The sequence below is a fragment of the Oryza glaberrima genome, chromosome 3, assembly GCF_000147395.1.
Source record: "Oryza glaberrima chromosome 3, OglaRS2, whole genome shotgun sequence".
Taxonomy (NCBI): Eukaryota; Viridiplantae; Streptophyta; class Magnoliopsida; order Poales; family Poaceae; genus Oryza; species Oryza glaberrima.
This window is the reverse complement of record NC_068328.1, coordinates 11,927,297-11,949,695: the sequence shown is the minus strand read 5'-3', so window position 1 is coordinate 11,949,695 and position 22,399 is coordinate 11,927,297. Positions and strand designations below refer to the sequence as shown.

Sequence of the window (22,399 nt, the reverse complement as noted above, 5' to 3'; positions counted from 1 at the left end):
TGTAGCGTACATCGGAGTAGGATGTGAAGAAAAAATGCAACTGATTCAGCAAGAACTCATCTTGGAAGGCAGAACTAGTATCAGCAAGGCCAGAAGCTGGAGAATTGTTAGGCAGAGGAAGATTTGGTCCAAGCTGTGTTACATCTTGTTAGTTTTTTTTCCCCTTCACAACCGATTGTTGCCAACTTCTCTTACTGCGGTTTGCAAATTGCTCCCAACTTGCGAAACAGATGTTTCACCTGCATCTCCGCATCACCAAAGTAAAGCTCAAAATAAGTTGAGCACTGAGCAGCATTAAGCTAAGCATGAATCGATGAACAATATAATTCAACTAGTTGTCAATCGTAGTGATGGAAAATCGATAGGCCTTTGTGTTGGACAATTTGAACTACAGAGCAAATGAAAGGCAATGGAAGAAAATGGAAACTGCATGGAGTACTATGTTAATCAAGTCAATGGTATAGACCTTAAACTTCACGAGCTAACAATAATATTTTTATCAAGGGAAATTCGACAGATAAAAAAGTAGCCAGAAGAACGAAAACAAGAAAAGAAGGTAACATTACATCCTGCTTCTTTTTTAGGAAAAAAAACATTTTCAAATACAATATTTATTTCTTACCGATACAAATTGATAATCTCGGGGTTACAGATTTGATTAGAATATATACTTGCTATAAACAAGTAGGAACTTTCTTACACCTCAAGTGATAACCTTACAAGACTAACAATAAAATAAAAATTTGATCGCAAAACACAGAAATCGCAAAAGATGTGCTCTTCAGGTATTCTACGCTAGACATGGCTTCCTGCATCTATCCTCAAGCAGCAGAGTCTACAACTTCTGCCGGTGGGGACTAGGGAGAAAGGAATGCATCGAATAGCCTAGGTATTTCAGTATCTGATCCCTTTTGCAACCTCAAAGAAATGGGCAACATTTTCCTCAGGAGTGCCTACCTTAATGCCATGACCAAGGTTCAATACATGCCCACTATTACCAGCTTTCTGCACAGTGTCAAAAATCCGCTTGCTTATGAACTCTTTTGACCCAAAAAGAACGCCAGGGTCAACATTCCCTTGAACCGCTATGTTAGATCCCAATCTTTTCCTCCCCTCAGCCATATCAACCGTCCAGTCCAAGCTAACAACATCAACACCTGTCAGTGGAAGCCTCTCCAGCAGTCCACCAGATCCACTTGCATATAGTATCAGAGGCAATTCAGGATGTGTTTCTTTGACACTATCCACAATCTGCTTCAGATAAGGCAAGCTAAACTCCTCAAAATCAACTGGGCTGAGTTCTGTAGCCCATGAGTCAAAAATTTGGACAGCTTGTGCTCCGTTGTCAGCTTGGTATTTAATGTAGTTAGCCATGGACGTAGTAAATTTCTGTAGCAAATTATGCAGAATCTACAAGAATATAGATATTAAGGTCAAATTTGCCCACATGAACAGATAAATGAAGGGAAATTAATCTAAATATGACTCCCAAAATTTCGTTCATACCAAACAATAAGCAAGCCAACAATGATAGTGAACCTCATATGCATCACGTTAACAAAATATAATAACGCCATTTCATCATTTGCAATACTTTATCAGACAAAGTCAAGTATAATATTTTAAAATCCATGCTAATTACCTAGGACTGTCAGCAGGCTGCATAACCTTTTTTTTTTTCAGGGAAGGTTGATTAATATTCAGTATTCTATGTGCTCACAATCAGCGCCATTTTATAAAAGAAGCAACTGGCAGTTGTCTATAATGGAAGAGAACTCATGTACTCTTTTTATCAGCAACAGGATTGTGTCAATACCTCTGGTTCTGAGAAGGCCATTTTCTTAATCTTTGAAAAGTTCTTTGATGAACCTCCTTCCACACAATAGGATGCCAATGTAAAGGGAGCTCCAACAAAGCCCAACACGGCAGCTTCATTGTTAACCTGAGGAAGGAAACAGTGGGTGTCACTCCAATGAAATAATTAGTACACAAAACAAAGCACAAAAAATGATCATAGATTCTAGTTAACTATATATTTGCGGAATTCTGCAAGTTTAACTAAATAACTTAGTATACAATTGTGCTCGCAAGCAACTGTTCACTTTGCATACACGGGCCACCAAATCCAACAGTAGTACAATGGGAGTGTTTTGAAAAAGCATTGCAACGTCAACTGCTGATGTCATCCCTCTCCAGCACAACCTCCCCAAATTGTAGTTCATATCTCATAAAACAAATATGGAAGAACACTATTGCCATAGAGGCATGGAATTTCATCTGTGCTATATCCTCTAACTCTATGTAAGACGATCTGCACTCTCCAATCTCCAGAATATATCAGCCCTGAATCTAAAAGTCATTAATGGACTAATTGTTTGATGCTAAACAAGGATCAGAATAATTTATAGTTTTTCAATAAAATGCCAAATTCCAAGTAACAGTGGAGCCATGAAGCCAATCCAAAAGAATGGAAATGAGCTTCCAAGTTTTAGTGATTACATTTCCACTTTTAATTAATCTAAAATATTGACTTGACAAACTCCAAGTAATGCCATTTTGAGAAAACAGCACAAAAAATCAGCATTATAAGGTAATTGATCAATTAGAGTGTAACAGTTCAAAGATTGTAGGCTGACAAAGGAAGTGAAAATAAATGATCAGCTACTTTTTATGATGTAATGCTCTCCAATAGGCCATCTATTTCCAATCTCCGAAGTTGGATTCTGAAAGTCAATACTAACCTCTTCCCGCAAAATGTTTAAAGCCTGCCCAACATATGGGACCCACTCCTCTGGAACAAATTCTCTGACCTCATTCACAGCAGCTGCTGTTCTCAAGGGATCAAATATCACTGGACCTTTTCCTTTCACAATGTCAAAAGGTATGTTCATCCCAGGAAGCGGTGTAAGGATATCTGAGAACAGGATAACCTGGCAAAATCAAATTAAAAACAACAGCATCAGAGGAGATAGCATCAATAACAGAGCATTAGATATTATAGGCAAACATCTCAAATCCACGTAAGCTTCTTTTCTCATTTTTTTCATGCAAAAGCTTCTTAGATAGCCACAAAAGAGGAATTACAAACAACATACAGAAAGGGCCAAAATCTGCAGCTTACTCCATCGGGCTTGAAAACCTTCCATGGTTGTAGAGAGATCTCAACAACAAGGTCAACATTTTCTGATCTTTCACGGAATGAAGGATGTCGCTCGCAGAGCAATTGATAGCTCTGTTAAAAAAAAGAACGGCAAGAAGTTGGTAAGGAAAAAGGGTCCTGATTGTTAGGATTGTTCCAACACGAAAATAAAGTACTACTTCAAAGAATGGGCATTTGTCACGATTCAAACAACTGGAGCTTGCTATTAAGTATTGTATACCATGGAATAAACTGTTTCATGTTTACCGATGCCTGCATTAATGTTCTATTGATTCATTTGTTTTCTGTAAACTTACCCCACTTTAATGAATCCGACGACTGTACAAGAAAAAGAGAAAATTGTGCATAAGGGAGGTTCCAGTAATAGGATAGTTTATGAGTGGTCACTAAGTTTGAAAAAAAAAATCAGGAAGTTGATGTTTGTCAATTTCTAGCAGTTACCGAGATATGGTCCACATCTTACTTGAAACGCGATAACAATTGCAAGCAAATTGGAACATCTTCCTCTAGTTGCACATTTGGATGCAAATTACTCTGCAATGCAGGAGAAAAAAAAACGAATTAGAGTAAACCTGCCTTCATGTACCTCCCGGCCTGCCTCATGAGCCAGACCGGCGGTCTCTCGACCTTCCTCCCCTTGATCGCGCTCACCAGCAGCGGCTCCTCCGCCGTCCCGACCGCCGCCGTCTCCGCCATAACCTCTGAAAAACACAACCACCCCCCGGAACGAGACCATCCCCAAACCCATCACCAATCAAACTCCGCCTCAATCTGGTGTAAACAAACAAACGATACAGTGGATTTACGGCAGGCGCTGACCTCCGACGGCGCTGCAGCGGACGGCGGGCGGCGGGCGGCGGGCGCGCGCGGACCTCCCCGAGAGGTAGGCCGGCTGCAGCGAGAGCGGCGGGCACGCGGTCGCCATTGCAGGAGGGATCCGAGCTGCTTCTGCTGCTGCTGTGCTGCCGGATTGGGGTGGGCAGCGTCTCGGCGAGAGACGACCTGGCAAAGCAAAGCTAAATGGAAATCGGAAATGGATGGGTAGGTGGGGCCCACTTGGATTTCAGGATCAGGTGAGCCGCGGCCGCAGATGTGCGGACGAGATCGACGATGGTTATGGGCCCTCGTGGTCCCCGCATCGGCCCACGTATGGACTGGGCCGAGGAATTTCTCATGCAGGCCGCCAGGCCGGCGAATTTCTCAGAAATTTGGCAAAAATTGAGCACTTTCTCGTCGGATGCGGTCGAATTTACAGCAAAAGGATGACCAAACATGTAAACCTACACAGCAGCTTTGAGTTGAGCACCTACTGTACTTCTGTATCACACAATTCAGACGAGGAAAAAAGGGGAAAAGAAAAGAAAAGAAAAGGAAGTAATTAAACACGTTGTTTTGGGTGACCATATCATAGCACGTAGACCATGCCGACCTCGAGCAGCGACGCCGGCGGGACGCGGAGGGCGACGTCGGGGCCGCGGCAGTTGCGGCGGAGGAAGTTGTAGCCGACGTCGACGGCGAGCCTCTTGAGCAGCGACGACCCGGGCTTGCACTGCACGTGGGAGTGGCCCAGGATGAAGGCCGTGCCGGCGTCCCTCGCCGCCGCCAGCGCCTCCAGCTCCTCAGCCACCTGCTTGCTGTCCGCCGCCTCCGGGCTCGCCACGTGGCTGTCGATGAAGAACCGCACCTGCTTCGCCCGCCCGCCGCCGCCGCCGGGGCTCCCGTCGTCGTCGCCGCCGCCGCTTCGTCGGCGCGTCGTCGTCGTCTCCACGGACGCCGCCGACGAGTGCTGGACGCTGTCCTGGATGTCGTAGCTGGCGTGGCTGCTCCCGATCACGGCGAGCCGCGCCCCCCGCTCCTCCTCCGGTTCGTGATCGCCGCCGCCGCCGCTCGCGTCGCTGCACCGGTACGAGGCGTCGAGCTTGATGAAGGTGGCGAGGCTCTCGACGAGCTCCGTCTCGAACGAGTCCACGTCCTGGTGCACGTCGCGGTAGCCGTAGCGCACGATGCACCGGTAGGAGCGGTGGCCCGGCGGGCCGACGCGGCCGATGAGGTAGCGCTCGGCAGGGAACACGTACGGCACCGGCACCGACTTGACGCAGACGAACACCAGCACCTGGTGGAACGCCGGGAGGTTGGTGACGAAGCGGGAGAAGTTGGCCGGCACGCCGGAGGTGAGGTCGGTGTAGACGAGGCCGATGCCGGGGACGCGCACCATGCCGAGCTTGTCGCCGAGGGCGAGCAGCCACTCCAGGGTGACCTTGTTGTGCAGGTCGAACTCGTACTTCTTGATGGTGGTGTAGTGCCACACCAGCATGACGGCCATGAGGAAGAGCGCCAGCAGGATGGGCAGCCACGCGCCCTCCAGGAACTTGATGAGCGACGCCGAGAAGTAGAGCGCCTCCACGGAGCCGAAGAAGAGGAGGAAGCACAGCGCCAGCACCGGCGGCCTGCGCCAGCACAGCATGATCACCAGGGACGTCAGGCAGGTGGTCACCAGCATCACTGTGATCACAGCCAACCCTGCAGGAAAAACAAACTTGTCACAGTAATCTGATACCCCTTTTTTTTTTAATAATACCAGTATGTATTTCTGTTCTTTTTCTGGATGACAATGTTGCAGTGTGCAGTGTTGCATTTGCTCTGCAGCTAAAAAGGGTTGCATGATTTGCACTGCAAATTTTCTACAGCTAAAAGAGTAGAGACCCAAAAAAGCAACTAAAAATATGGTATTTTTGTGCATAACATCCTAGCTGTCAAGTGATCAATTCAGAAATATTTCAAAAGAATTCAAGGAATTTCAGTCAAATAATTACTCTAGCCATCAGATTGTAAAATTTTGATGCATGGGACTTTCACTAGTGCTGGTATTGACAACAAGTGGTATGAAACTACAAAGTAATTGTGAGTAGTTTTTTCTTACCAGAGGCGTTCCCCATGTGCTTTGTGTCTCTAAATCCAACAGTCACAGCAATGCAGAGGATCATGAGCAACCAATTAATCTCAGGGATATATATTTGGCCATGAATTTTATCAGACGTGTGTACGACTTTCACTCGAGGGAAACAACTTAAGGACTGGCTCTGGTTGATGATTGAGAATGTTCCGCTGATGATCGCTTGGCTTCCGACCACTGAAGCTAAAATCGCCAGTACAAGCACAGGCCATCTCACCTTATCTGTAGTTTGATTATAAATATATGCAAGTTTATTTTTTTTCCAAAGGAATAGAATGTTCTGACATTAAAGTTGTTAACACTAGTTCCATCATAGCTTACAAGTATCATGATCTGCAAAGCCAAGATATACCTGGAACTGCGATGTAAAATCCAACTTGGGAGTTCGAGTAAAAGTCATGATGCTTTGATAAGTAAGCCGCTTGACCCATGTATGCCAGAATGAGAGCGGGGTACACTAAAGAAGTGAAAGCAAGCTGTGATAAATTAAATGATTAGCAGTTTAGTGCATAAGGTTACTACAGAATGTGTTATGGAGAGATTTTCTTGCAGGATCACCAAATTACCTGGATCGCACTATATGAGAAGTGTCCAAGATCAGCAAACATTGCTTCCGATCCTGCATCGTCAGTCGAGCTAGATAGTTAGCTGAATTTCCTTTATTCAACATTTCAAAGGAAAGACAACTTATTTTCTTTTCAAAAAGAAAAAAAGAAATAAACTTCTAAATTATGTTTACATTATACAACTCAGATTTTTAGAAGCATATTGTAGCTCACCTGTCATGCAGAGTAAAATCCCACCAAGTGACATCCAACCATATTTTCTTGTCTTTTTTAAGAACTTGAACATGTAACAGGGATTTAGAGCTTGGTAGACATGAGGATTCCAATGTATAATATTATAAAGTCCAAGAGCACTCATACAGATTAGCCAGGCTAGAACTATCGGGGCAAAGAGAAATCCAACCCGATGAGTACCGTAATGCTGCAGAGCAAACAGGAATGCTAATATGACGCAGGTAATCGGAATAACAGCATCTGCATGACAAGGGGATCAATTATCAGGGCCAAACAGGAGGTTTGAACTGGAAAAAGAAGGCCAAATGTCATTGCAGAATAAATAGAAGTGTTTTTGGCCCAACAGCAGGATACTGGCTTCCATTTGTCAGTAAGAACTTGTGATTCAGTAGTTGGTTTTGTTATGATCTAGATGCTGGCCATTTTATCAACATTCTCGGCTCGATATTAAGTTGCTGTCAGCTGAGCTTACCAAACGGGCATAGAAAAGACCAAGTTTCTAAAATTTGGTAGCTTGTGGTCACTCAGTAACCTCGGTACCTCAACTATAGAGACTTTCTATCTACTAAAGCGTGGATGTACACAGTACACCACTCATTAAATTAGAGTCATTTTGAACTCGAATTTGAGGGCCTCAGGTAACTGCTAGAAACTAGAGTTGCTCATATGTTTTTTAAGCTTTTGCACTTCACCTAAAAAATTAGATATGAATATACAAGCATGTAACACATCCAGTTTTTATGTATATAGGCTCGAGAACTAAGCAAATAATGTTCCTTGCTTTAGAGTAGCTACATTGTCCGTATGAACTTAAATGAGCTGAGCCTAGTGCCAACATGCTTTTCTCTGCCACCAATAAACTTAATCGGGGACATGGGAACTAGATTAATCCTTTTTGCTTGCAATCGGTGTCTTTTGTTGATCATAAACTAAATCCAAACATCTAGCAACGATAGGGAAAATGACTTTTTACAAGAAAAATAACTTGGAAACTTACATTCACGGTGGTCTTTGGACAAGGAGAATTCAAGACCTGAAACTGCCGAGAACACTGAGAGATATGAAAGATTGAGGGGAAAGTGAGCATCCGGTCATCAAATCTGTGGAAAACAGACAAGCAGCCCTAAGAAAAGAAGCTGAGGATACCGGATATAGCTGGCGTGAGAACACCGTCCCCAATCACCATGCATGTACCAATCAAAACCATGATCAGCAGGGCGGTATGCAGCTTCTTGTGCTTCTCAAGCCAGACCTTGATGCAGGACTTATCGGTTCTCTCAGAAGAGCATTCCAATTTGTAAGTGGAAAGCTCCTCATCAGCAATTTGCCTATTAGGAAGAAGGCTCACATTGGCATGCCGGCAAATTAGCGAGTACAGAGCAAAAGTTCCTCCTGCAAGAACGCGAAACTTACAAACTTAAACGCTTCGCGAGCAAAGCAAGCACAATTGGTCATGCCTACTAGAGTTATCCATACCCTCGCCATTGTCGTCAGCTCGTAGGACAATGGAGACATACTTGATTAGAGGGATCAAGGTGAGTGTCCAGAACACGAAAGAGAGCACACCAAAGATCTCCTCGTTCGTCTCGGAGTGCTGGATGTCCTCAGCAAAAGTGCTCTTGAACACGTAGAGAGGAGATATGCTCAAGTCTCCATAAACCACCCCCAAGCTCTGGTACGCCAGGAGCAAGGTTGTCTTCCATGAGTCCCTCTGCAAGAACCCACAGGCTAATCAATAAATTCAACAAGCATTGCTCCTCCATCTCACAAACAGTGTTCAGAGCTACTAGAAATTCAACAGTTAGCAAAAAAAAAAAAAAAACAAACAAACAAACCTGTGGGGATCTCATGCCTCTCCCAAACTCAAGATCCATTGCTCGGCCAAGAACCTATCCTGTGTAGTACATAAGACCCAGCTCTCCTACTCCAAGAAACACACAATCTTACATAAACTGTCACTCCAAAAACCGGAACCAAAACAGAAGAGAAAAAAAAAAGGGCACCTAAAAACCCGGGAAAAACGCAGCCAGAATCGAGCTAGGAGCTCGGCTCAAGAGGCCGAACAGAAGATGAGGATAGGGCTAAGACCAGCCGACCAGACAAAAGCAAAACTGCAAAAAGACGTACGCATGCAATGGTGAAAAGATGGTGGAGCCCCCTCCTCCATGGCCGGGACTAGGAGCAACCGATGGCGAGACGCGAGGGAAGGAAAGCCACGTGTTCCGGACGGAGTCGCTCTTATTAGCTCATTCACTCGCTGAGACTGACCACCAAGAAGAGGCAAGAAAACAGATGGAGTACTATACACATACAGTGGCAATAATACTCGCAAAGTACAAAAGCAAAAACAAAAGCGAAGAAAAGGAGGATGGGCCAAGAACTAAAACTACTCTCCTTACCGAGTCACATCCACTGTTCTACAAATCCATGGATGTAATGGAAATGGAAATGTGAAGCCGGTGAAGTGTGCAGAGGAGCAAGTGAGCAAGTAGCAAACCATGTGAAACCACGGACAGATGCATGTGGTCTCCGTCTCCCCACTTTAAGGCAGCTACTGGAGCAAAGCAGGGCCATGAAAATTGCCTGCTACTACGTCAGTAATTCTGTACCGTGCCCTGATCCAGGAGAAACAAAAGTTGGAATTTTTCTGCTCTTTTCCTTCCCCCCACCCCCATTGTGTAGTATTTGTGTGTGTGAATGAGTGTGACCTCCTAATAATCCAGCGATGCTATCACAAGTTAATGTAAGGGGCAAGTGGTCATCAGTGCTCTAATCTGAGCTCCGAGAGGTCCTTCTCCCGGGATTTCTGTCTATTTCTTGGGGGAGGCCTACAGGAACGCAATCTGCGTGGGTATCTTCTTGACAAGGCAAGGATTGGATGGGCCAACGAGGTCTACGTCGACAATGAACCAATGCTAAGCTAACAGATCAATCACACAACTCATGGCAGATTAGGAAGCAAAAAGAGTTGCTCGGGCATCTTCCTACTTAATCCAAAACTAGCATATATGAAACTAAAAAACGCAATCTTTTTCCTCACCTAGACTAAACAAGACAAAAATGTCATCTCTTGATTCTTCTCCTCTCTAGATAGGAAGCAAGATAACTGAAGTAACAGCACAAGAGCTCCAATCCGAATACAGTGGAGACAAAAAAACTGAAGAGACTCTTCTAGACCGCGTCCTTGTGTTATTATTGCCACCACTAACGCACAAGCGTTTTGTAAGAAGAAATAAAGCAGGAAAAATTATGCAGAGCGGTTCAGGACAGGCAAAGACTTATCAGCCACCCACCCAACCCCCCGAGTATTAACTCCAGATACGGAGTCGGCATTAATCTCGATCAATAAATTCCAAGAAAAAAATAACCAATCTAATTCTGTACCGGGAACTCCAGGGAAGAAGAAGAAGACGAGATTTTGCTGCATTTGCACGCCTAAAGAATGCCGCTCTCCGGTTCTCTCCAACTCCAACCAGAGTAGAATAGAGAGCGAGAGATCGAAACGTATAGGATTCTACTACATTTGTAAGGTAAACGGCGCATCTGCATCAAGAAATCCATGAAAGTTGGGAGAGGCATTTTGTACCTGCAGCACAAAACACGGCGAAGCAGGATTAGTAGCAGATCGAAGCAGGGCCGGCCGGCCACTCCTGCCTATCTCCTCGTGGACGCCGTCGCAATGCCGTGGCGGACAGCAGCAGCAGCAGCGTCCATGGGGCGCTCCAGCTGAACAGGAGAAGAAGAAGAAGAAGAGGACACTGGCTTGGCTCCTGTGGCCCTCGCTCTACCAGTGGCGCCGTGACATCACCGTCGTCGAGTAGACGACAATGCCACCGAGTCCAGCTCCAGCATACGACTAGTCGACCTTGCAAGTGGACTCACAGTGTGACAGTGTCGCTGCAGCTAGCTGGTGAGGAAAAAGGCCGAGCAGATACCGAGGGAGGTGTCGTGTCGGGGAGCGCGGCGAGCGTTTTGTTTAATCCGTTTTGATGGGGGAGCCGGGCCGGGCTGGTCACTTTCTCGTGATGGCTTGGGCACCGGAAAAACCAGAGTTGGTGCGGCCGGTCGCGACGCCATGCCAACCAGCCGGCGGGCGCGTTAGGCCGGAAAACCAGCGGACGAACGGTTTGTAGCTTTGGACGGTTAGCCATCGTGCCGGTTATTCCTTTTTGGAGAAGGGCTAAAAAAAGTTGTGCCCAATCGCCTTTTGTAAGAAATCCACTTGTGGTATCGTGAATTCCTTCCTAACCCTGCCTACCCATCAACTCTTCTCGTCTTCTTTTCTACTCCTATAGTAGTACTTGGAGCTACCGGATTAGTACTATTTTTTATTGAGGGAAAACAGGATTACTATTTAGGGATGGAAGTCATGGTAAAATTCATTGACAGCTCCTATAATTGAAATAAGGTCGACAGCGACAACTAACTAGTGGTGCATATCACCATGGTTGAGAAAGGAAGAACACATTTTTAGCGCTCAGGCATATATTAAGAAACAATAAATATAGTAGAAATCATCCATAAAAGAAAGAACTCATGCTCGGTGTCTACAGTTATTTTGGAAGATGACAATTGTAGCGAAAAAATCTATAAAAGAAAGAATGGGTGCGTAGTATCTAGCCATATCAAGAAATGATAACCGGGACAAATATCGGTTATGAAAGGAAGAGGGCATGTTTAGCACCTACAACCATGTTAGGAAGTAAGAAAAGAAATAATGGTAGTGGAAATTAGCTATTTTGTGGAACATGTGAAAGTGGGTGAGAAAGTCGACTAGGAAAGATGGAGAGAAAAGAGGAAATTATTTATTTCTTTACATGAGAAGACGAAATTCCAAGACTAAGAGGTTGGGGCTTTCATAGGAAAAAGTATGAATTACCCCCCTATCCCCGAACTATCTCGGTCGACCAAATTATCCCCCCTAAACCCGAAAACCGGACATTCTTCACCTCCAACTATGCAAACCGGACGAATTACCCCCTCGACCCAATCCGCGGTGGTTTTAGTCTAATTGGCAGTTTAGTCAGCAATTCTTTTATAAAAAGCAGGTGGACCCCACATGTCAGTCTCTCTCTCTTCTATCTCTTTCCCAATCTCTCTCTCTCTTCTCTCCAACATGGGCGACGCAGAGGCAGCGGTGAGGTGAGGTGAGCGCGGCGGCAGCAACGGCGAGGCAGGGCGGCATAGGGGGTGGGCGCGAGCAGCGTCTGAGTGGCGAGCGGCGACAGCAAGGCGAGCACGACGGTGGAGGAGGCAAGGCAGGGCGGTGCAGGGGCGCGGGCGCGAGCGGCGTCCGGGTGGCGAGCGGCGTCTGGGTGGCGAGCGGCGGAGGAGGCGAGCGCGGTGGCCGAGGATGAGCTCCTCCTCCCCTCACCGCTGCCATCGCCTGCAGCGTCGCCCCCACCCCTCAGCCACCGCCCGCCTCTATCCTCAACGTCACGAGTGGCCTCCGCCACCACCTGCCGCCATCCCGCCGCCCCAAGCTCCGTCCGCCCCCGCCGCCGTTCGTTCCACGCGCGCCGCCGCCTCTCCGCCATGGCCACCGCCATACGCACCGACGCTTCCGCCTCGTCTGCGTCACCCTCATCCCCCGCCGTTGCCGCCTTCGTGTCACCCGCCACCGCCGCTGCTGCTCTGTCCCCCCGCCCGCCGCCCGTGAGAGAGAGAAGAGATAGAGGAGGAGAGAGAGAGAGGAAGAGTGAAGAGGAGTATGACAAGTGGGTCCCACAAATTTTTTATAAATAGAATGTTGACTGGACTGCCACGAATACGCCACGTAAACCTAAACCACCGCGGATTGGGTCGAGGGGGGTAATTCGTCCAGTTTGCATAGTTGGGGTGAAGAATACTAATGTCTGGTTTTCGGGTTCAGGGGAGTAATTCGGTCGACCGCGATAGTTCCGGGGGAGGGGGTTAGTCGTACTTTTTCATTTCCGGCTTTCATATAGGGAGTTGCTATAAGACATTTGACAGTTTTGTAAAAACTTCCAAACGTAACTAGCTGAAGTATAATTAGATCATAATAACTTATATGTAATTGCCTAATTCGTACCCCCATGCACTCTTGTTCCCAAGGTTGCGGCTTAGAACCCCATCGGTGCATGTCACAATAGATGACTCCCTTGCACGAATCTCAATGTAATGCAACGATCCACAAAATTGAAAGTTTTAAAAGAAAAACCGTTAATAGTTTTTTTAGCTAATCCATTTTATACATGACGAACCTATACTAATATAAAAAACATCAGTTCATCGAACTCAAATGTTTTTTTATCCTTATTTCTGTTCATCCAACGGTCCATAGAGTTGGATTTACCCCTCAATTAGCGATCCCCATCTCAAGTACGCAGCAGTTAGCGCAAAAATAAAAGAAAACAATTAGTCTCCCACGTCTAAACAGCAGTTAGGATCGGTCAAAGCAAAAAAAAAAAAAAGGAACGCTCCCTTTTGTGCGCCAGCCCGCCGCCGCCTCCTCCCGCCGGAGCCGCTCAGCTCCTCCTAGCGCGCGCCAGCCCGCTGCCGCCGCCTCCCGCCGGAGCTGCTCGCCTCCTTCACGTGCTCGCCCGCCGGAGCCGCCTCACCCTACCCACCGCTGCCTGCTTCCCTGCTCGCGCCGCGCCGTGATGGAGAGGAAAGAGAGGCGGGGTCTGCTCGCCCTACCCCGCCGCCTCCTCGCGTGCGCAGGCCGGACATCCGGGCGTCGCCGCCGGAAAGGGGATATGAGGTGGCGGAGATTCTTGCTAGGAGGAGGAGAGGGGGCCATTGGAGGAGGGCTAGAGGTCGCTGCGCATGGCCCGTGGGCGGTGGAGAGATGAGGCCAGGAGGACGTCAGCGTCGGCGAGGTTGACTGGGCAAGAGGCGAGCGTCAACAGACGTTCCAGGGAGGAGCAGTCCGCTGGCGCGGTCGCATGAGAGGGTGCCGACCGGAGGCAGAGCCGAGGACCCCTAGGACCGCACCCGCGCCACCACTGCTGCTATCGTCAACATCCTATATGATTTTTCGTTGTTGTTGTTATCAGGGATGCGCTGGAACAAGGGCACAGGACCAGGGCCGCTGGACATCATCGATGCTAGCAGATAAGGACACCAACAACAGTTGAGGTTGATGTTCCATATTCATGCTTGCAATGTGTTTGATGAAATGTTTAACTAGCACTAGCATCATCTCTTGTTTACAATTTGACTATTTGTATTGATGTCATACTAACCAAATTTCAGGTTGATTGTTTACTGCTTTCAAATTAACAATTCAATGGTTCTTGATGTATTCTACTTAACCTTTGCATTTGTAGTAGTGTAATTCTGAAGGTACAAAACACTATTTCTACTGAACTTCGTCAATTTAAGCAAAACTTTTGAACATATGGTCATCCATTGAGGCTCCCGCAATTCCAGTTTGCATGTTCTGCCACCATTTCGGATCATATTTTCCGTGCTTATGGAAGGACTTAATGAACTGAAGTAGTTTGTGTTGGCAGTGATCTCCATTGGATATCCCGTCTCTTCAGCCGGTCGTCAATGATACAACCAGGTCACGCATGAGGTAGCAGTCCACTCCAACCCACCTACTGAAGACTTGTCTCATTTGGTTTGATTGATGCGTGGAGTGAGGCACATGCTGTCCAGATCAAGGTACAGGCAAGTCGGTTTCTTGCACTTAATTTTTTTTCATGCTATTTGTGAATGTTGGGGATTTCTATTCATGGAGAAACAATGTTTTTATTTTCCTTTTATCAGTGTCATAGCGTTCTTCAAATCCAGGGTAGTATTATACGGATTTTATCTATTTTGCATACATTGTGCCTGTAAATTTTTGCATGAAAATGTATCCAAGAGCACAAGTAATTTCGAGTGTAGTAAATTAGTACAGGTTTCTCTTGAGAAATAAAATCTTTTCTCTCAAGAAGTCCGATATTAGAATGTCTACTTAGATAAATGTGTGTTTTCTTAGAAAAAAGTTAATTTGTAATATAGTAGTAAAATCAATTAGGATTGTCAAGTCAAGGCATAATAGTAAGATTTAGTTTGCACAGCTAGCCCTCTTAATTTCTATTAGTGCCACCTACTTCTTAATTTCTTACGCTGATGTCTGACAAAATTCTGTTTGGTTCCTTTCTGCAGTAGAACATCAGCTTATGAGATCTGAAAGCAACAAAAGGGTACCAATTTTACACCCATGTAAAATCCAGTGATTTCAGTCCATTCTTTGTGGCTATTTTCATACTGCATCTTGGCATTTGCTATCCGTTTAATATGCTTGGCAAATGAACTTGAATTAGTACAAGTGGATCTTTAGATTTGTATGTAGAAGGTCGAGATGTTTGCAAATGACATATGAGTTGAGTTGAGTGATCTAGAATTTAGTTCCTATAGTGGAATATGGATAGCTCCAGAAATTGATTTTTTTAGTCCATTTATTTTAAGCTCTACTATTTGTTAAGTTTATTCTCAAAATATTTAATTTATAGTATTATCCACAATAATTGGAGTGCAAAACTGACCAAATTAAAGTTGCCATATGTTCATCTGGAGTCTGAAAGCTGGCCTTGGTCTGCTTCATTTTGGTGTTGTTGTGTCTCCAACCGGTGACCGGAGCCCGTACTCACCGCTAGCTACCATCCCCAACCTGCCCCAATCTTTCTCCAGGTTATGTTGCTAGCACTTGATCTGTACACGCTGTGGGATAATTGCTTGTTGACAAGGAAGATCAAATCCTAATGGTGGAAGAATGGCACCCCCTGTGCTCCAGCTAACAATCTGATTAGTTTCCTAGATGCTTGATTATTGATTTTATGTGTGATCATTTTATTTTGTTTTTGTATCAGGGCTGCATAGAGTATAAAAGCTTTGCCCCCCTATGCTTGCACTGAGAGACTCTTCCGTAGCTGTCATCGCATATGGTGTTGCAAGTATGTTCTCTATTATCTCAATGTGATTGCACGGGTAGCATATGTATTCTCACTAACTGCTCTTACACTAACAATGATGAATCAGACTAGCAGAGAGAGTTTCCAAGCAAATTTGATGGCACATGTCCACGAATTGTGATTTTTAATAGTTTGCATTATAAATGCTCATCTTTGTCCTGCCTCCTTTTTCCCTTAAATTTATTTACATGGTGTGGCAGGCAGTATCCTAAACACTTAAAAGTAGGACTCACTAAATTGAAGAAAAAACAAATAGCTCTACCTTGCTTATGATGGTCCTTCATATTGGAGCACATCTTCCATGGGTCTGTAGCAGCTCATCCTGCTCAAGGTTGACTATAAGTTTTGGTCAGTGAAGGGGATGTAATTAGTAATGGAATTAGAACACAGGTAACACTCGAGTTAATTAGTGCTTTGCTTGCAGTTTCAATGCTTACACCACAATTTCATTCTCTGCAATTACATTCACATTTTAAGCTTGGTTTTCTTCTCTACTCCCAATCACCAAACTCGTTTTTTTTTAATGAAAACACAACTTGGTATTTGCAAGTTTTCTATCTGTTTTTTGCAATAGGAAAACTGTTACATGTTCTAGACAAAAATATCATAACAAGCTTATGGATGAACTTTGACAGGTTCCTTGACGAAATTTGAAGATGTAACCCGCCACCCATGTTTCGCAGCCATCGCCCATGGACTTGCCAAGTTTCTGGTGGTGCCCATTGTGGATGAAATTACTGATTGCCTGAAGTACTCAAAGTTTCATGAGTATAACAAAGATTACAGCTTGGGTATCTGTAAAGTGGTTATGTTGAGATAAAAGGACAATAATTTGAGATTTCTGTTTACATCTCAAATGTTCCATTTAATTTTTTTACGCTACTTTATAACTTCGCCTTTCAGTTTAAATCTCATAATATGCATTGTTTCTTTTATCCAGGATTGAATCTTCTAGCCTCTACAAAACTGAATTCATATTTCTTTCCTCTTCATTGTTAGTGTAAACAATACTCTTCAATATATGTCGACGTGCCTGGCATGTGCACGTTAACTAGTATCCAAACTATGAGAGCAAGGGTGGCATTGGCAAACTGCCAACCAGGCAACCATGTATTCAGCTTCCTGCGAACCTGGAAATAAATGTGTCGTGCAAATAAATGTATCCATTCCAAATTGTAAGGATTTATATTTTTTAGGTTCTTTAGCAAATATTATGGTTAGGTCAAACGATTTTTTTAATCCATTTTAGTTGTGGATTTTAAAATTTTGAATTGCTTGGATTCCTCAATGAAGAATTGTGTTTGGAATCCTTAAAGTGATGGGAATTATGAGAATGGGAGTATTTTTTTTCTTTTCCTTTTTTTTTAAACAAACGTACATCCAAGGTAATGAAACGATTCCTCAGTCTTAACGTTCATAACACCCGCTGGCAAAAAAAAAGAGAGTAAATTTCACAAAACTACATGTTTTATGGTTCAAATTGCAGAAAACATTTTATGTTTTATGTTTTTTTACACATTTTGACACTTGGCACTCAAGTACATATGTTTTGGTAGTTTAGTTTCATAAACCACACTATTGATGAATGAATTTACCCGTGAGATAACGTGGTTGTTCCATATAGGATGAGGACGTGGCATCCTATTAATTTTGTGTGATGGCTGTTAATACGATGCTATGTCCTCGTCCTAGGTGAAACAGTTACATCATCTTGTGGGTGAATCCATCCATCGATAGTGTGGTTTTGTGAAACTACACTACCAAAACATATGTACTTAAGTGCCAAGTGTCAAAGTGTGTGTGATTTTCTGCAACTTGGACCACAAAATGTGTAGTTTTGTGAAATTTACTTTAAAAAAAAAGTAGCATACCTTCAAAAACGGCCCTATAAGGAATGATTCGTATAGAGATGCACTTGATAATACAACGAAGGTTGTGTGGTTTAAACCCTCAGATCTCGTATACAATTCTTAACATGTTCAAAAAAAAAAAAACAGAAGAACAGAAAACTGATGCGGCAGATGGGCCGGACCACCGAGACCGTCCGGCCTTCTCGGCATCGTGGGCTGGGGCTGGGAGGCGGGGCTCGATCGGTCGGATCAGAAGCCGCAGAAGTCCTTGTCGCTGGGCTGGCCCGGCTTGCCGATCTGCGTGCAGCCCTGGGTGCAGGCGTCGGCGCAGTCGAACTTGTTGGGCGCCGCGCCCAGCGTCATGCACTGGTTCTTCATGCAGTCGCAGAAGCAGTCCAGCTCGCCGGCGTCGCCGGTCGTCTCCTCCCCCTCCGCGCCAGCGCCCACCGCCGCTGCCGCCACCACCGCCGCGACCAGCAGCAGCGCCGCCGCCGCGGCTCTCCTCGACGCCATTGCGATCCCGGTTGATTCTCCCGTCGTGATCGGATCGGATCGATCCGGCAGGTTTAATTGGGGAAGGCTTGTGTTGGGCCATGGCGGAGGGGGGCTATTATGTGTCGGCATTTCAGCTGGGCCTACCTATTCTTGGGCATTTGGAACCATTGGTCAGGAGTGAAGCTTCCAAGGGAGGCAAATCACCGTAGGCCGGCGTTAGCAAAGCCGCGACAAAATCATGGGCACGCACACACTTGGTTGCACCGCGATTCACGCACGTACGCGTGCGTGGAAATCGTGCGTGCAACCCTTTCAACACGCGCGTGCGTACGTACGCTCTTGCACGATCGGGACAAACCGCTGGTAGGTACTATAGCATATCTGCATATGCATTGCTTGCAGAGGTAGAGCCGGGAAAAAAACGCGTCCCGTCGTGTCCGGGTTAAGCTTGGCCTGATGGCCTCCATCCATCTGCAGATCGATCGATCTGTCCCGGCAGGCAGGCCGTCGTGACAGTGTAGGCTCGCTCGCGCGCTCTCCCGGCAAGTCGATCTCGGCCTATACAAATGTAGTACAAATTATCGGGATAAATGGACCGGAAAATCGAACCGAAACGTACTCTCGGCTCGTCGCCAACGATCGAGCAGCCGCGACGCGCCCACTTCCACCGCGCAGCCGCACGCGAGCAAAATCTTCTCTCCGGCGCTAGCTGTCGCGACGCGGCGGCCGGCGAATCCGCCTCGTTGTCTGGCTAGCGCGCGCCGATCGAGACGAGGCGGCCGCTTTGATTCGGGGGATTGGGTGATTGGACCCTGTCGTCTGCAATCTGCATGCGTGTTGGTGGGCACAGCCGGTGGCATACATACTCCCTCAGTCAAAAAAAAGACAAACCCTGATTTCCATGTTCAACATTTGACCGTCCATCTTATTTAAAAAATTTATAAAAAAAATTAAAAAGACAAGTCGCGCATAAAATATTAATCATATTTTATCATCTAACAACAATGAAAATACGAATTATAAAAAAATTTCATATAAAACGGATAGTCAAAATTGGACACAGAAACTCATAGTTTGACTTTTTTTTAGATGGATGGAGGGAGTACGGGGCACCGTGGCAAACATGGCGCCTTCACGGAAAGCTAAGCATGCACGGTTTTTTTTTTCTTTTCTTTTTCACGCTGGAGATTATCATGTCCCTATCTAGTACCCCTTCCCATCATGGATGGACCGATGGAGTACGCGTACTTGTGGGGTACGAATCTGGATGACATCCCGATTGGTCTCTCCATCATCTGGGAGGACGGAAGGCGCACGTACGTACACAGTCAGTACACATCGATCTCTATATCGATTGAGAGATTTTTTTTCTGTTTGTTTTGGAGAAGTGAAATGATCGAGAGATCATCGATCGCGCGCGCTGACGACTTCTCTCTTACGAGCAGGAGGACGGACGGACGCAGGGTGCACCCAACGATCCCGTCGCGTCATCCTTGCCGGCCGGTCGCGACCAATGGGCAAATTATACCCATCGATTGATGGAGCACGTACCTAATTACGTACGTGTATCTAAGCGCTGTGCTTGTGCCTGACTGCCTGGCCGTGTATGACCAGTGACATGCGTGTTATGTCGACATCCGCATCATATCCGTGATGTTGGGTGCTGGTGTGATGTTATGTTGTGGACTTGTGTTATCAGTGCTTACCCCATGCACCCTCCATTCCTCCAAACATACTATGGAATAATGGATTATTGTTTCATGAGGCAGTTGTAATAAGCCGATGTATTGCCATTTCTAACAGGCGATTGTCTTAGAAGTCTGCATCTAAACATTTCCCAGAGGTGATTTGTGACCATGATCACATTGATTTATTGCACAGGCGAATCATTTTTCTGACAGCCAGTTACACTGATATAGGGAGTGTTTGAAAATCGTTTTTTTTTAAGTAGCATGCTTTGTCGAATTTACAATGCAATTTTTCAAAAGAAATATATGTTTTGGTCTAAGTCAATATAGTTTGATGGAAAATCCCTAAGGCGGGCCTTAAAACCTCCTGGGCCGAGTTTATTAGGGCCGGCCTAATAAATGTATTGGCCATATAAAAAAAATAAGTGAGGCCATATACGACTTTTTTTTTCTTTTTTCTTTTCTAAACTCTTATAGCTAATTTTGATGTCCATTGGATCCAGTTCTATCAATCTAAACCAATGGCTCTATTCCTTATAAATTGGACCCCCCCTTTCGAACCCTAGTCCCTTCTCCATTCCTCCCCTCTTAGACACCGCCGCCGTCACCATACCAAACCCTCCGCCTCTAGCAAGGTCGTTCACTGTCCCTTCGCTCTAGCCACCTCTCCGGCAAGCCATCTTATGCTTCCCTTCATCTTGTTGGGTGAGGGTCCCTTGTCCCATCATCTTGGTTGGCGTTATCAAATTCTCCATCGTTGATTCTTGTTGTCCTCGCTAATTCTATCACCTATAATTTTTCTTTTTTGTAGATCTATCAATGCTTGCTTTGCCAATCGATGACGATCACCACCCATAGTCCGGTAAGGTACCTCATGCCATCCTCCTCATCTTTGATAACACTGGTAGGTTCAACACCGCTGGTTCTTGTTGTCCTCACTAATTCTATCAGCTACCGCTTGCTTTTGTTTTTGTTTATAGATCCAGTCATGCCCATCTCACTATTGCACGACCACAGCGGACCATAGTCTAGTAAGGCCTCTCATACCACCCTCTTCCTCATCTTCAGTAGCAGTATTAGATTCAGCTCCACCAATTCTTGTTTTCCTTGATAATTCTATCACCCATCGCTTGCTCCTTTTTCTACAGATCTAGCAGTAACCCACTTCACCGTCCACGACCACCACCGCGTAGTGCTCCAGTCTGGTAAGGCTCCTTGTTCCATCTTCTTCCTCATCTTGAAAATATTTTGGGATCCAACACCGCCGACTTTTCGTTTTGTTGTTATCCTCGTTAATTCTATCCTCAATTGCTCGCTTTCTGATTTTTTTAATAGATCCAATAGCCCCAACTCACCGTTCCACGCCTATTGGCACCCGTAACTTGGTAACGCCTCTGGTTACATCGTATATCTTATTTTAGCAACATCGTTAGATCCAACACCACTTGTTCTCGTTGTCCTCGCTAATCATGTCATCTATAGCTTGCCTTTTTTTCTATCCAATAGTTCCTACCTTACCGCTCGACAGCTCGACAGACATCGTCGCTCATAGCTAGATTGCTATTCTGTGATGCCCCACACTTTTACCACTATAGATAAAAGTGCAATATTGTGAACTATTAATAAAGTATTGTTTTATCCAATAATAACCCACCATGAGATATCGCAATGGAGAAACAGGTAGAACTACTTTTAATCCATCCCTACAAGTCTGAAGGCCATCTCTATTCCATCTTATCCTTGCAAAGACATATACAAGAGGAATTATATAACAACGGTGAGCGCATCCGTACTCAGCAAGTCATTAGTAACAAAATAAATGCATAAACAATAATTTATTTATCAGTTTATATTCTATACCATACCTTTCGTACCATCATCACCTTCACTTTTCATCAAAAGTCTATACCTATCTTGTAAAAGGGTTTTCAAAAAGAAGATTTTTGAAAAAACTAAAATACACTCGTAACATTGAGTAAAGTTTACATCAACTTCCCATAGCCTCCAATCTAGGACGTGAGTCACAATTTAATAGAGCATTGCGCATGCTTGTATCATTGTACTCATATACACTCTAGATATTACTGTACATATTCCCTCAATCTTCCTATGAATCAAGGGGTCATTGATGAAATCTACGTGACCATGAATCGTGATATCTGATTTAAGGCTTATTTTGGGGAGTTTAAGATTTTAAGAAGCAACTGGTTGGTAGCCAGCTTTTGAGAATCTGGAAAAGCTGGGTTTTTCAGCTTTTGGTTTTTAGTTCTTTTTTTGGATTCTACAACTACAGTTTCATATAATCTTGACCAAAAGCTAAACTGTTTGGGGGAGTTTTAATTCTGGGAGAAGCTGTAGCAGCTTCTTAGTGGCCACCGCTTCCTCCCAATCGCAGCTAAAGAGAAAAGGGGGACAATGTTGCCCGAGGACGAACATGTTTTTTAATTGACTAGTAATAAAATATCTATTTTTTTAACTAGTCTGTATTCGCGCATGTGAGAAATTCACCTCTTATTCCTACTCAAG

General features: G+C 45.1%; 3 protein-coding genes and 1 long non-coding RNA gene across 10 annotated transcripts; 1 reads left to right on the top strand and 3 right to left on the bottom strand.

The window, feature by feature from the left end:
* Window positions 1–552: 552 nt before the first annotated feature.
* On the bottom strand, window positions 553–4,166 carry LOC127766564 (uroporphyrinogen decarboxylase 2, chloroplastic). Its single transcript, XM_052291644.1, has 6 exons — window positions 3,980–4,166; window positions 3,737–3,861; window positions 3,122–3,232; window positions 2,742–2,930; window positions 1,817–1,942; window positions 553–1,410 (listed from the first exon to the last, which is right to left on the bottom strand). Exons 1-6 carry the CDS (start codon window positions 4,083–4,085, stop codon window positions 895–897), a joined length of 1,173 nt encoding a protein of 390 aa, XP_052147604.1. The 5' UTR covers window positions 4,086–4,166; the 3' UTR covers window positions 553–894.
* A 269-nt stretch (window positions 4,167–4,435) lies between these two features.
* On the bottom strand, window positions 4,436–10,836 carry LOC127766966 (putative potassium transporter 8). Of its 4 annotated transcripts, XM_052292155.1 has the most exons (11): window positions 9,313–9,485; window positions 9,041–9,176; window positions 8,749–8,834; window positions 8,390–8,624; window positions 8,060–8,305; window positions 7,911–7,964; window positions 6,893–7,153; window positions 6,680–6,732; window positions 6,466–6,589; window positions 6,081–6,335; window positions 4,436–5,680 (listed from the first exon to the last, which is right to left on the bottom strand). In XM_052292155.1, the coding sequence occupies exons 3-11, from the start codon at window positions 8,785–8,787 to the stop codon at window positions 4,566–4,568; spliced, it is 2,382 nt and encodes a 793-aa protein (XP_052148115.1). In that variant the 5' UTR covers window positions 8,788–8,834; window positions 9,041–9,176; window positions 9,313–9,485; the 3' UTR covers window positions 4,436–4,565. The 4 variants fall into 4 exon arrangements, with proteins under 4 accessions (XP_052148115.1, XP_052148114.1, XP_052148113.1 ...); XM_052292154.1 differs by lacking the exons at window positions 9,041–9,176; window positions 9,313–9,485 and adding an exon at window positions 10,500–10,836; XM_052292153.1 differs by lacking the exons at window positions 9,041–9,176; window positions 9,313–9,485 and adding an exon at window positions 8,917–9,040.
* Window positions 10,837–13,743: 2,907 nt separating this feature from the next.
* LOC127767679 (uncharacterized) lies at window positions 13,744–17,111 on the top strand. Of its 4 annotated transcripts, XR_008016495.1 has the most exons (7): window positions 13,744–14,014; window positions 14,392–14,545; window positions 15,035–15,072; window positions 15,425–15,559; window positions 15,739–15,822; window positions 16,041–16,230; window positions 16,476–17,111. It is a non-coding gene; the product is annotated as an uncharacterized LOC127767679 (long non-coding RNA). The 4 variants fall into 4 exon arrangements; XR_008016494.1 differs by having other exon boundaries at window positions 15,425–15,822; XR_008016496.1 differs by having other exon boundaries at window positions 15,035–15,091; window positions 15,425–15,822.
* A 579-nt stretch (window positions 17,112–17,690) lies between these two features.
* LOC127767678 (uncharacterized) lies at window positions 17,691–18,289 on the bottom strand. The gene has a single exon (XM_052293092.1). It carries the CDS (start codon window positions 18,201–18,203, stop codon window positions 17,940–17,942), a length of 264 nt encoding a protein of 87 aa, XP_052149052.1. The 5' UTR covers window positions 18,204–18,289; the 3' UTR covers window positions 17,691–17,939.
* Window positions 18,290–22,399: the final 4,110 nt, after the last annotated feature.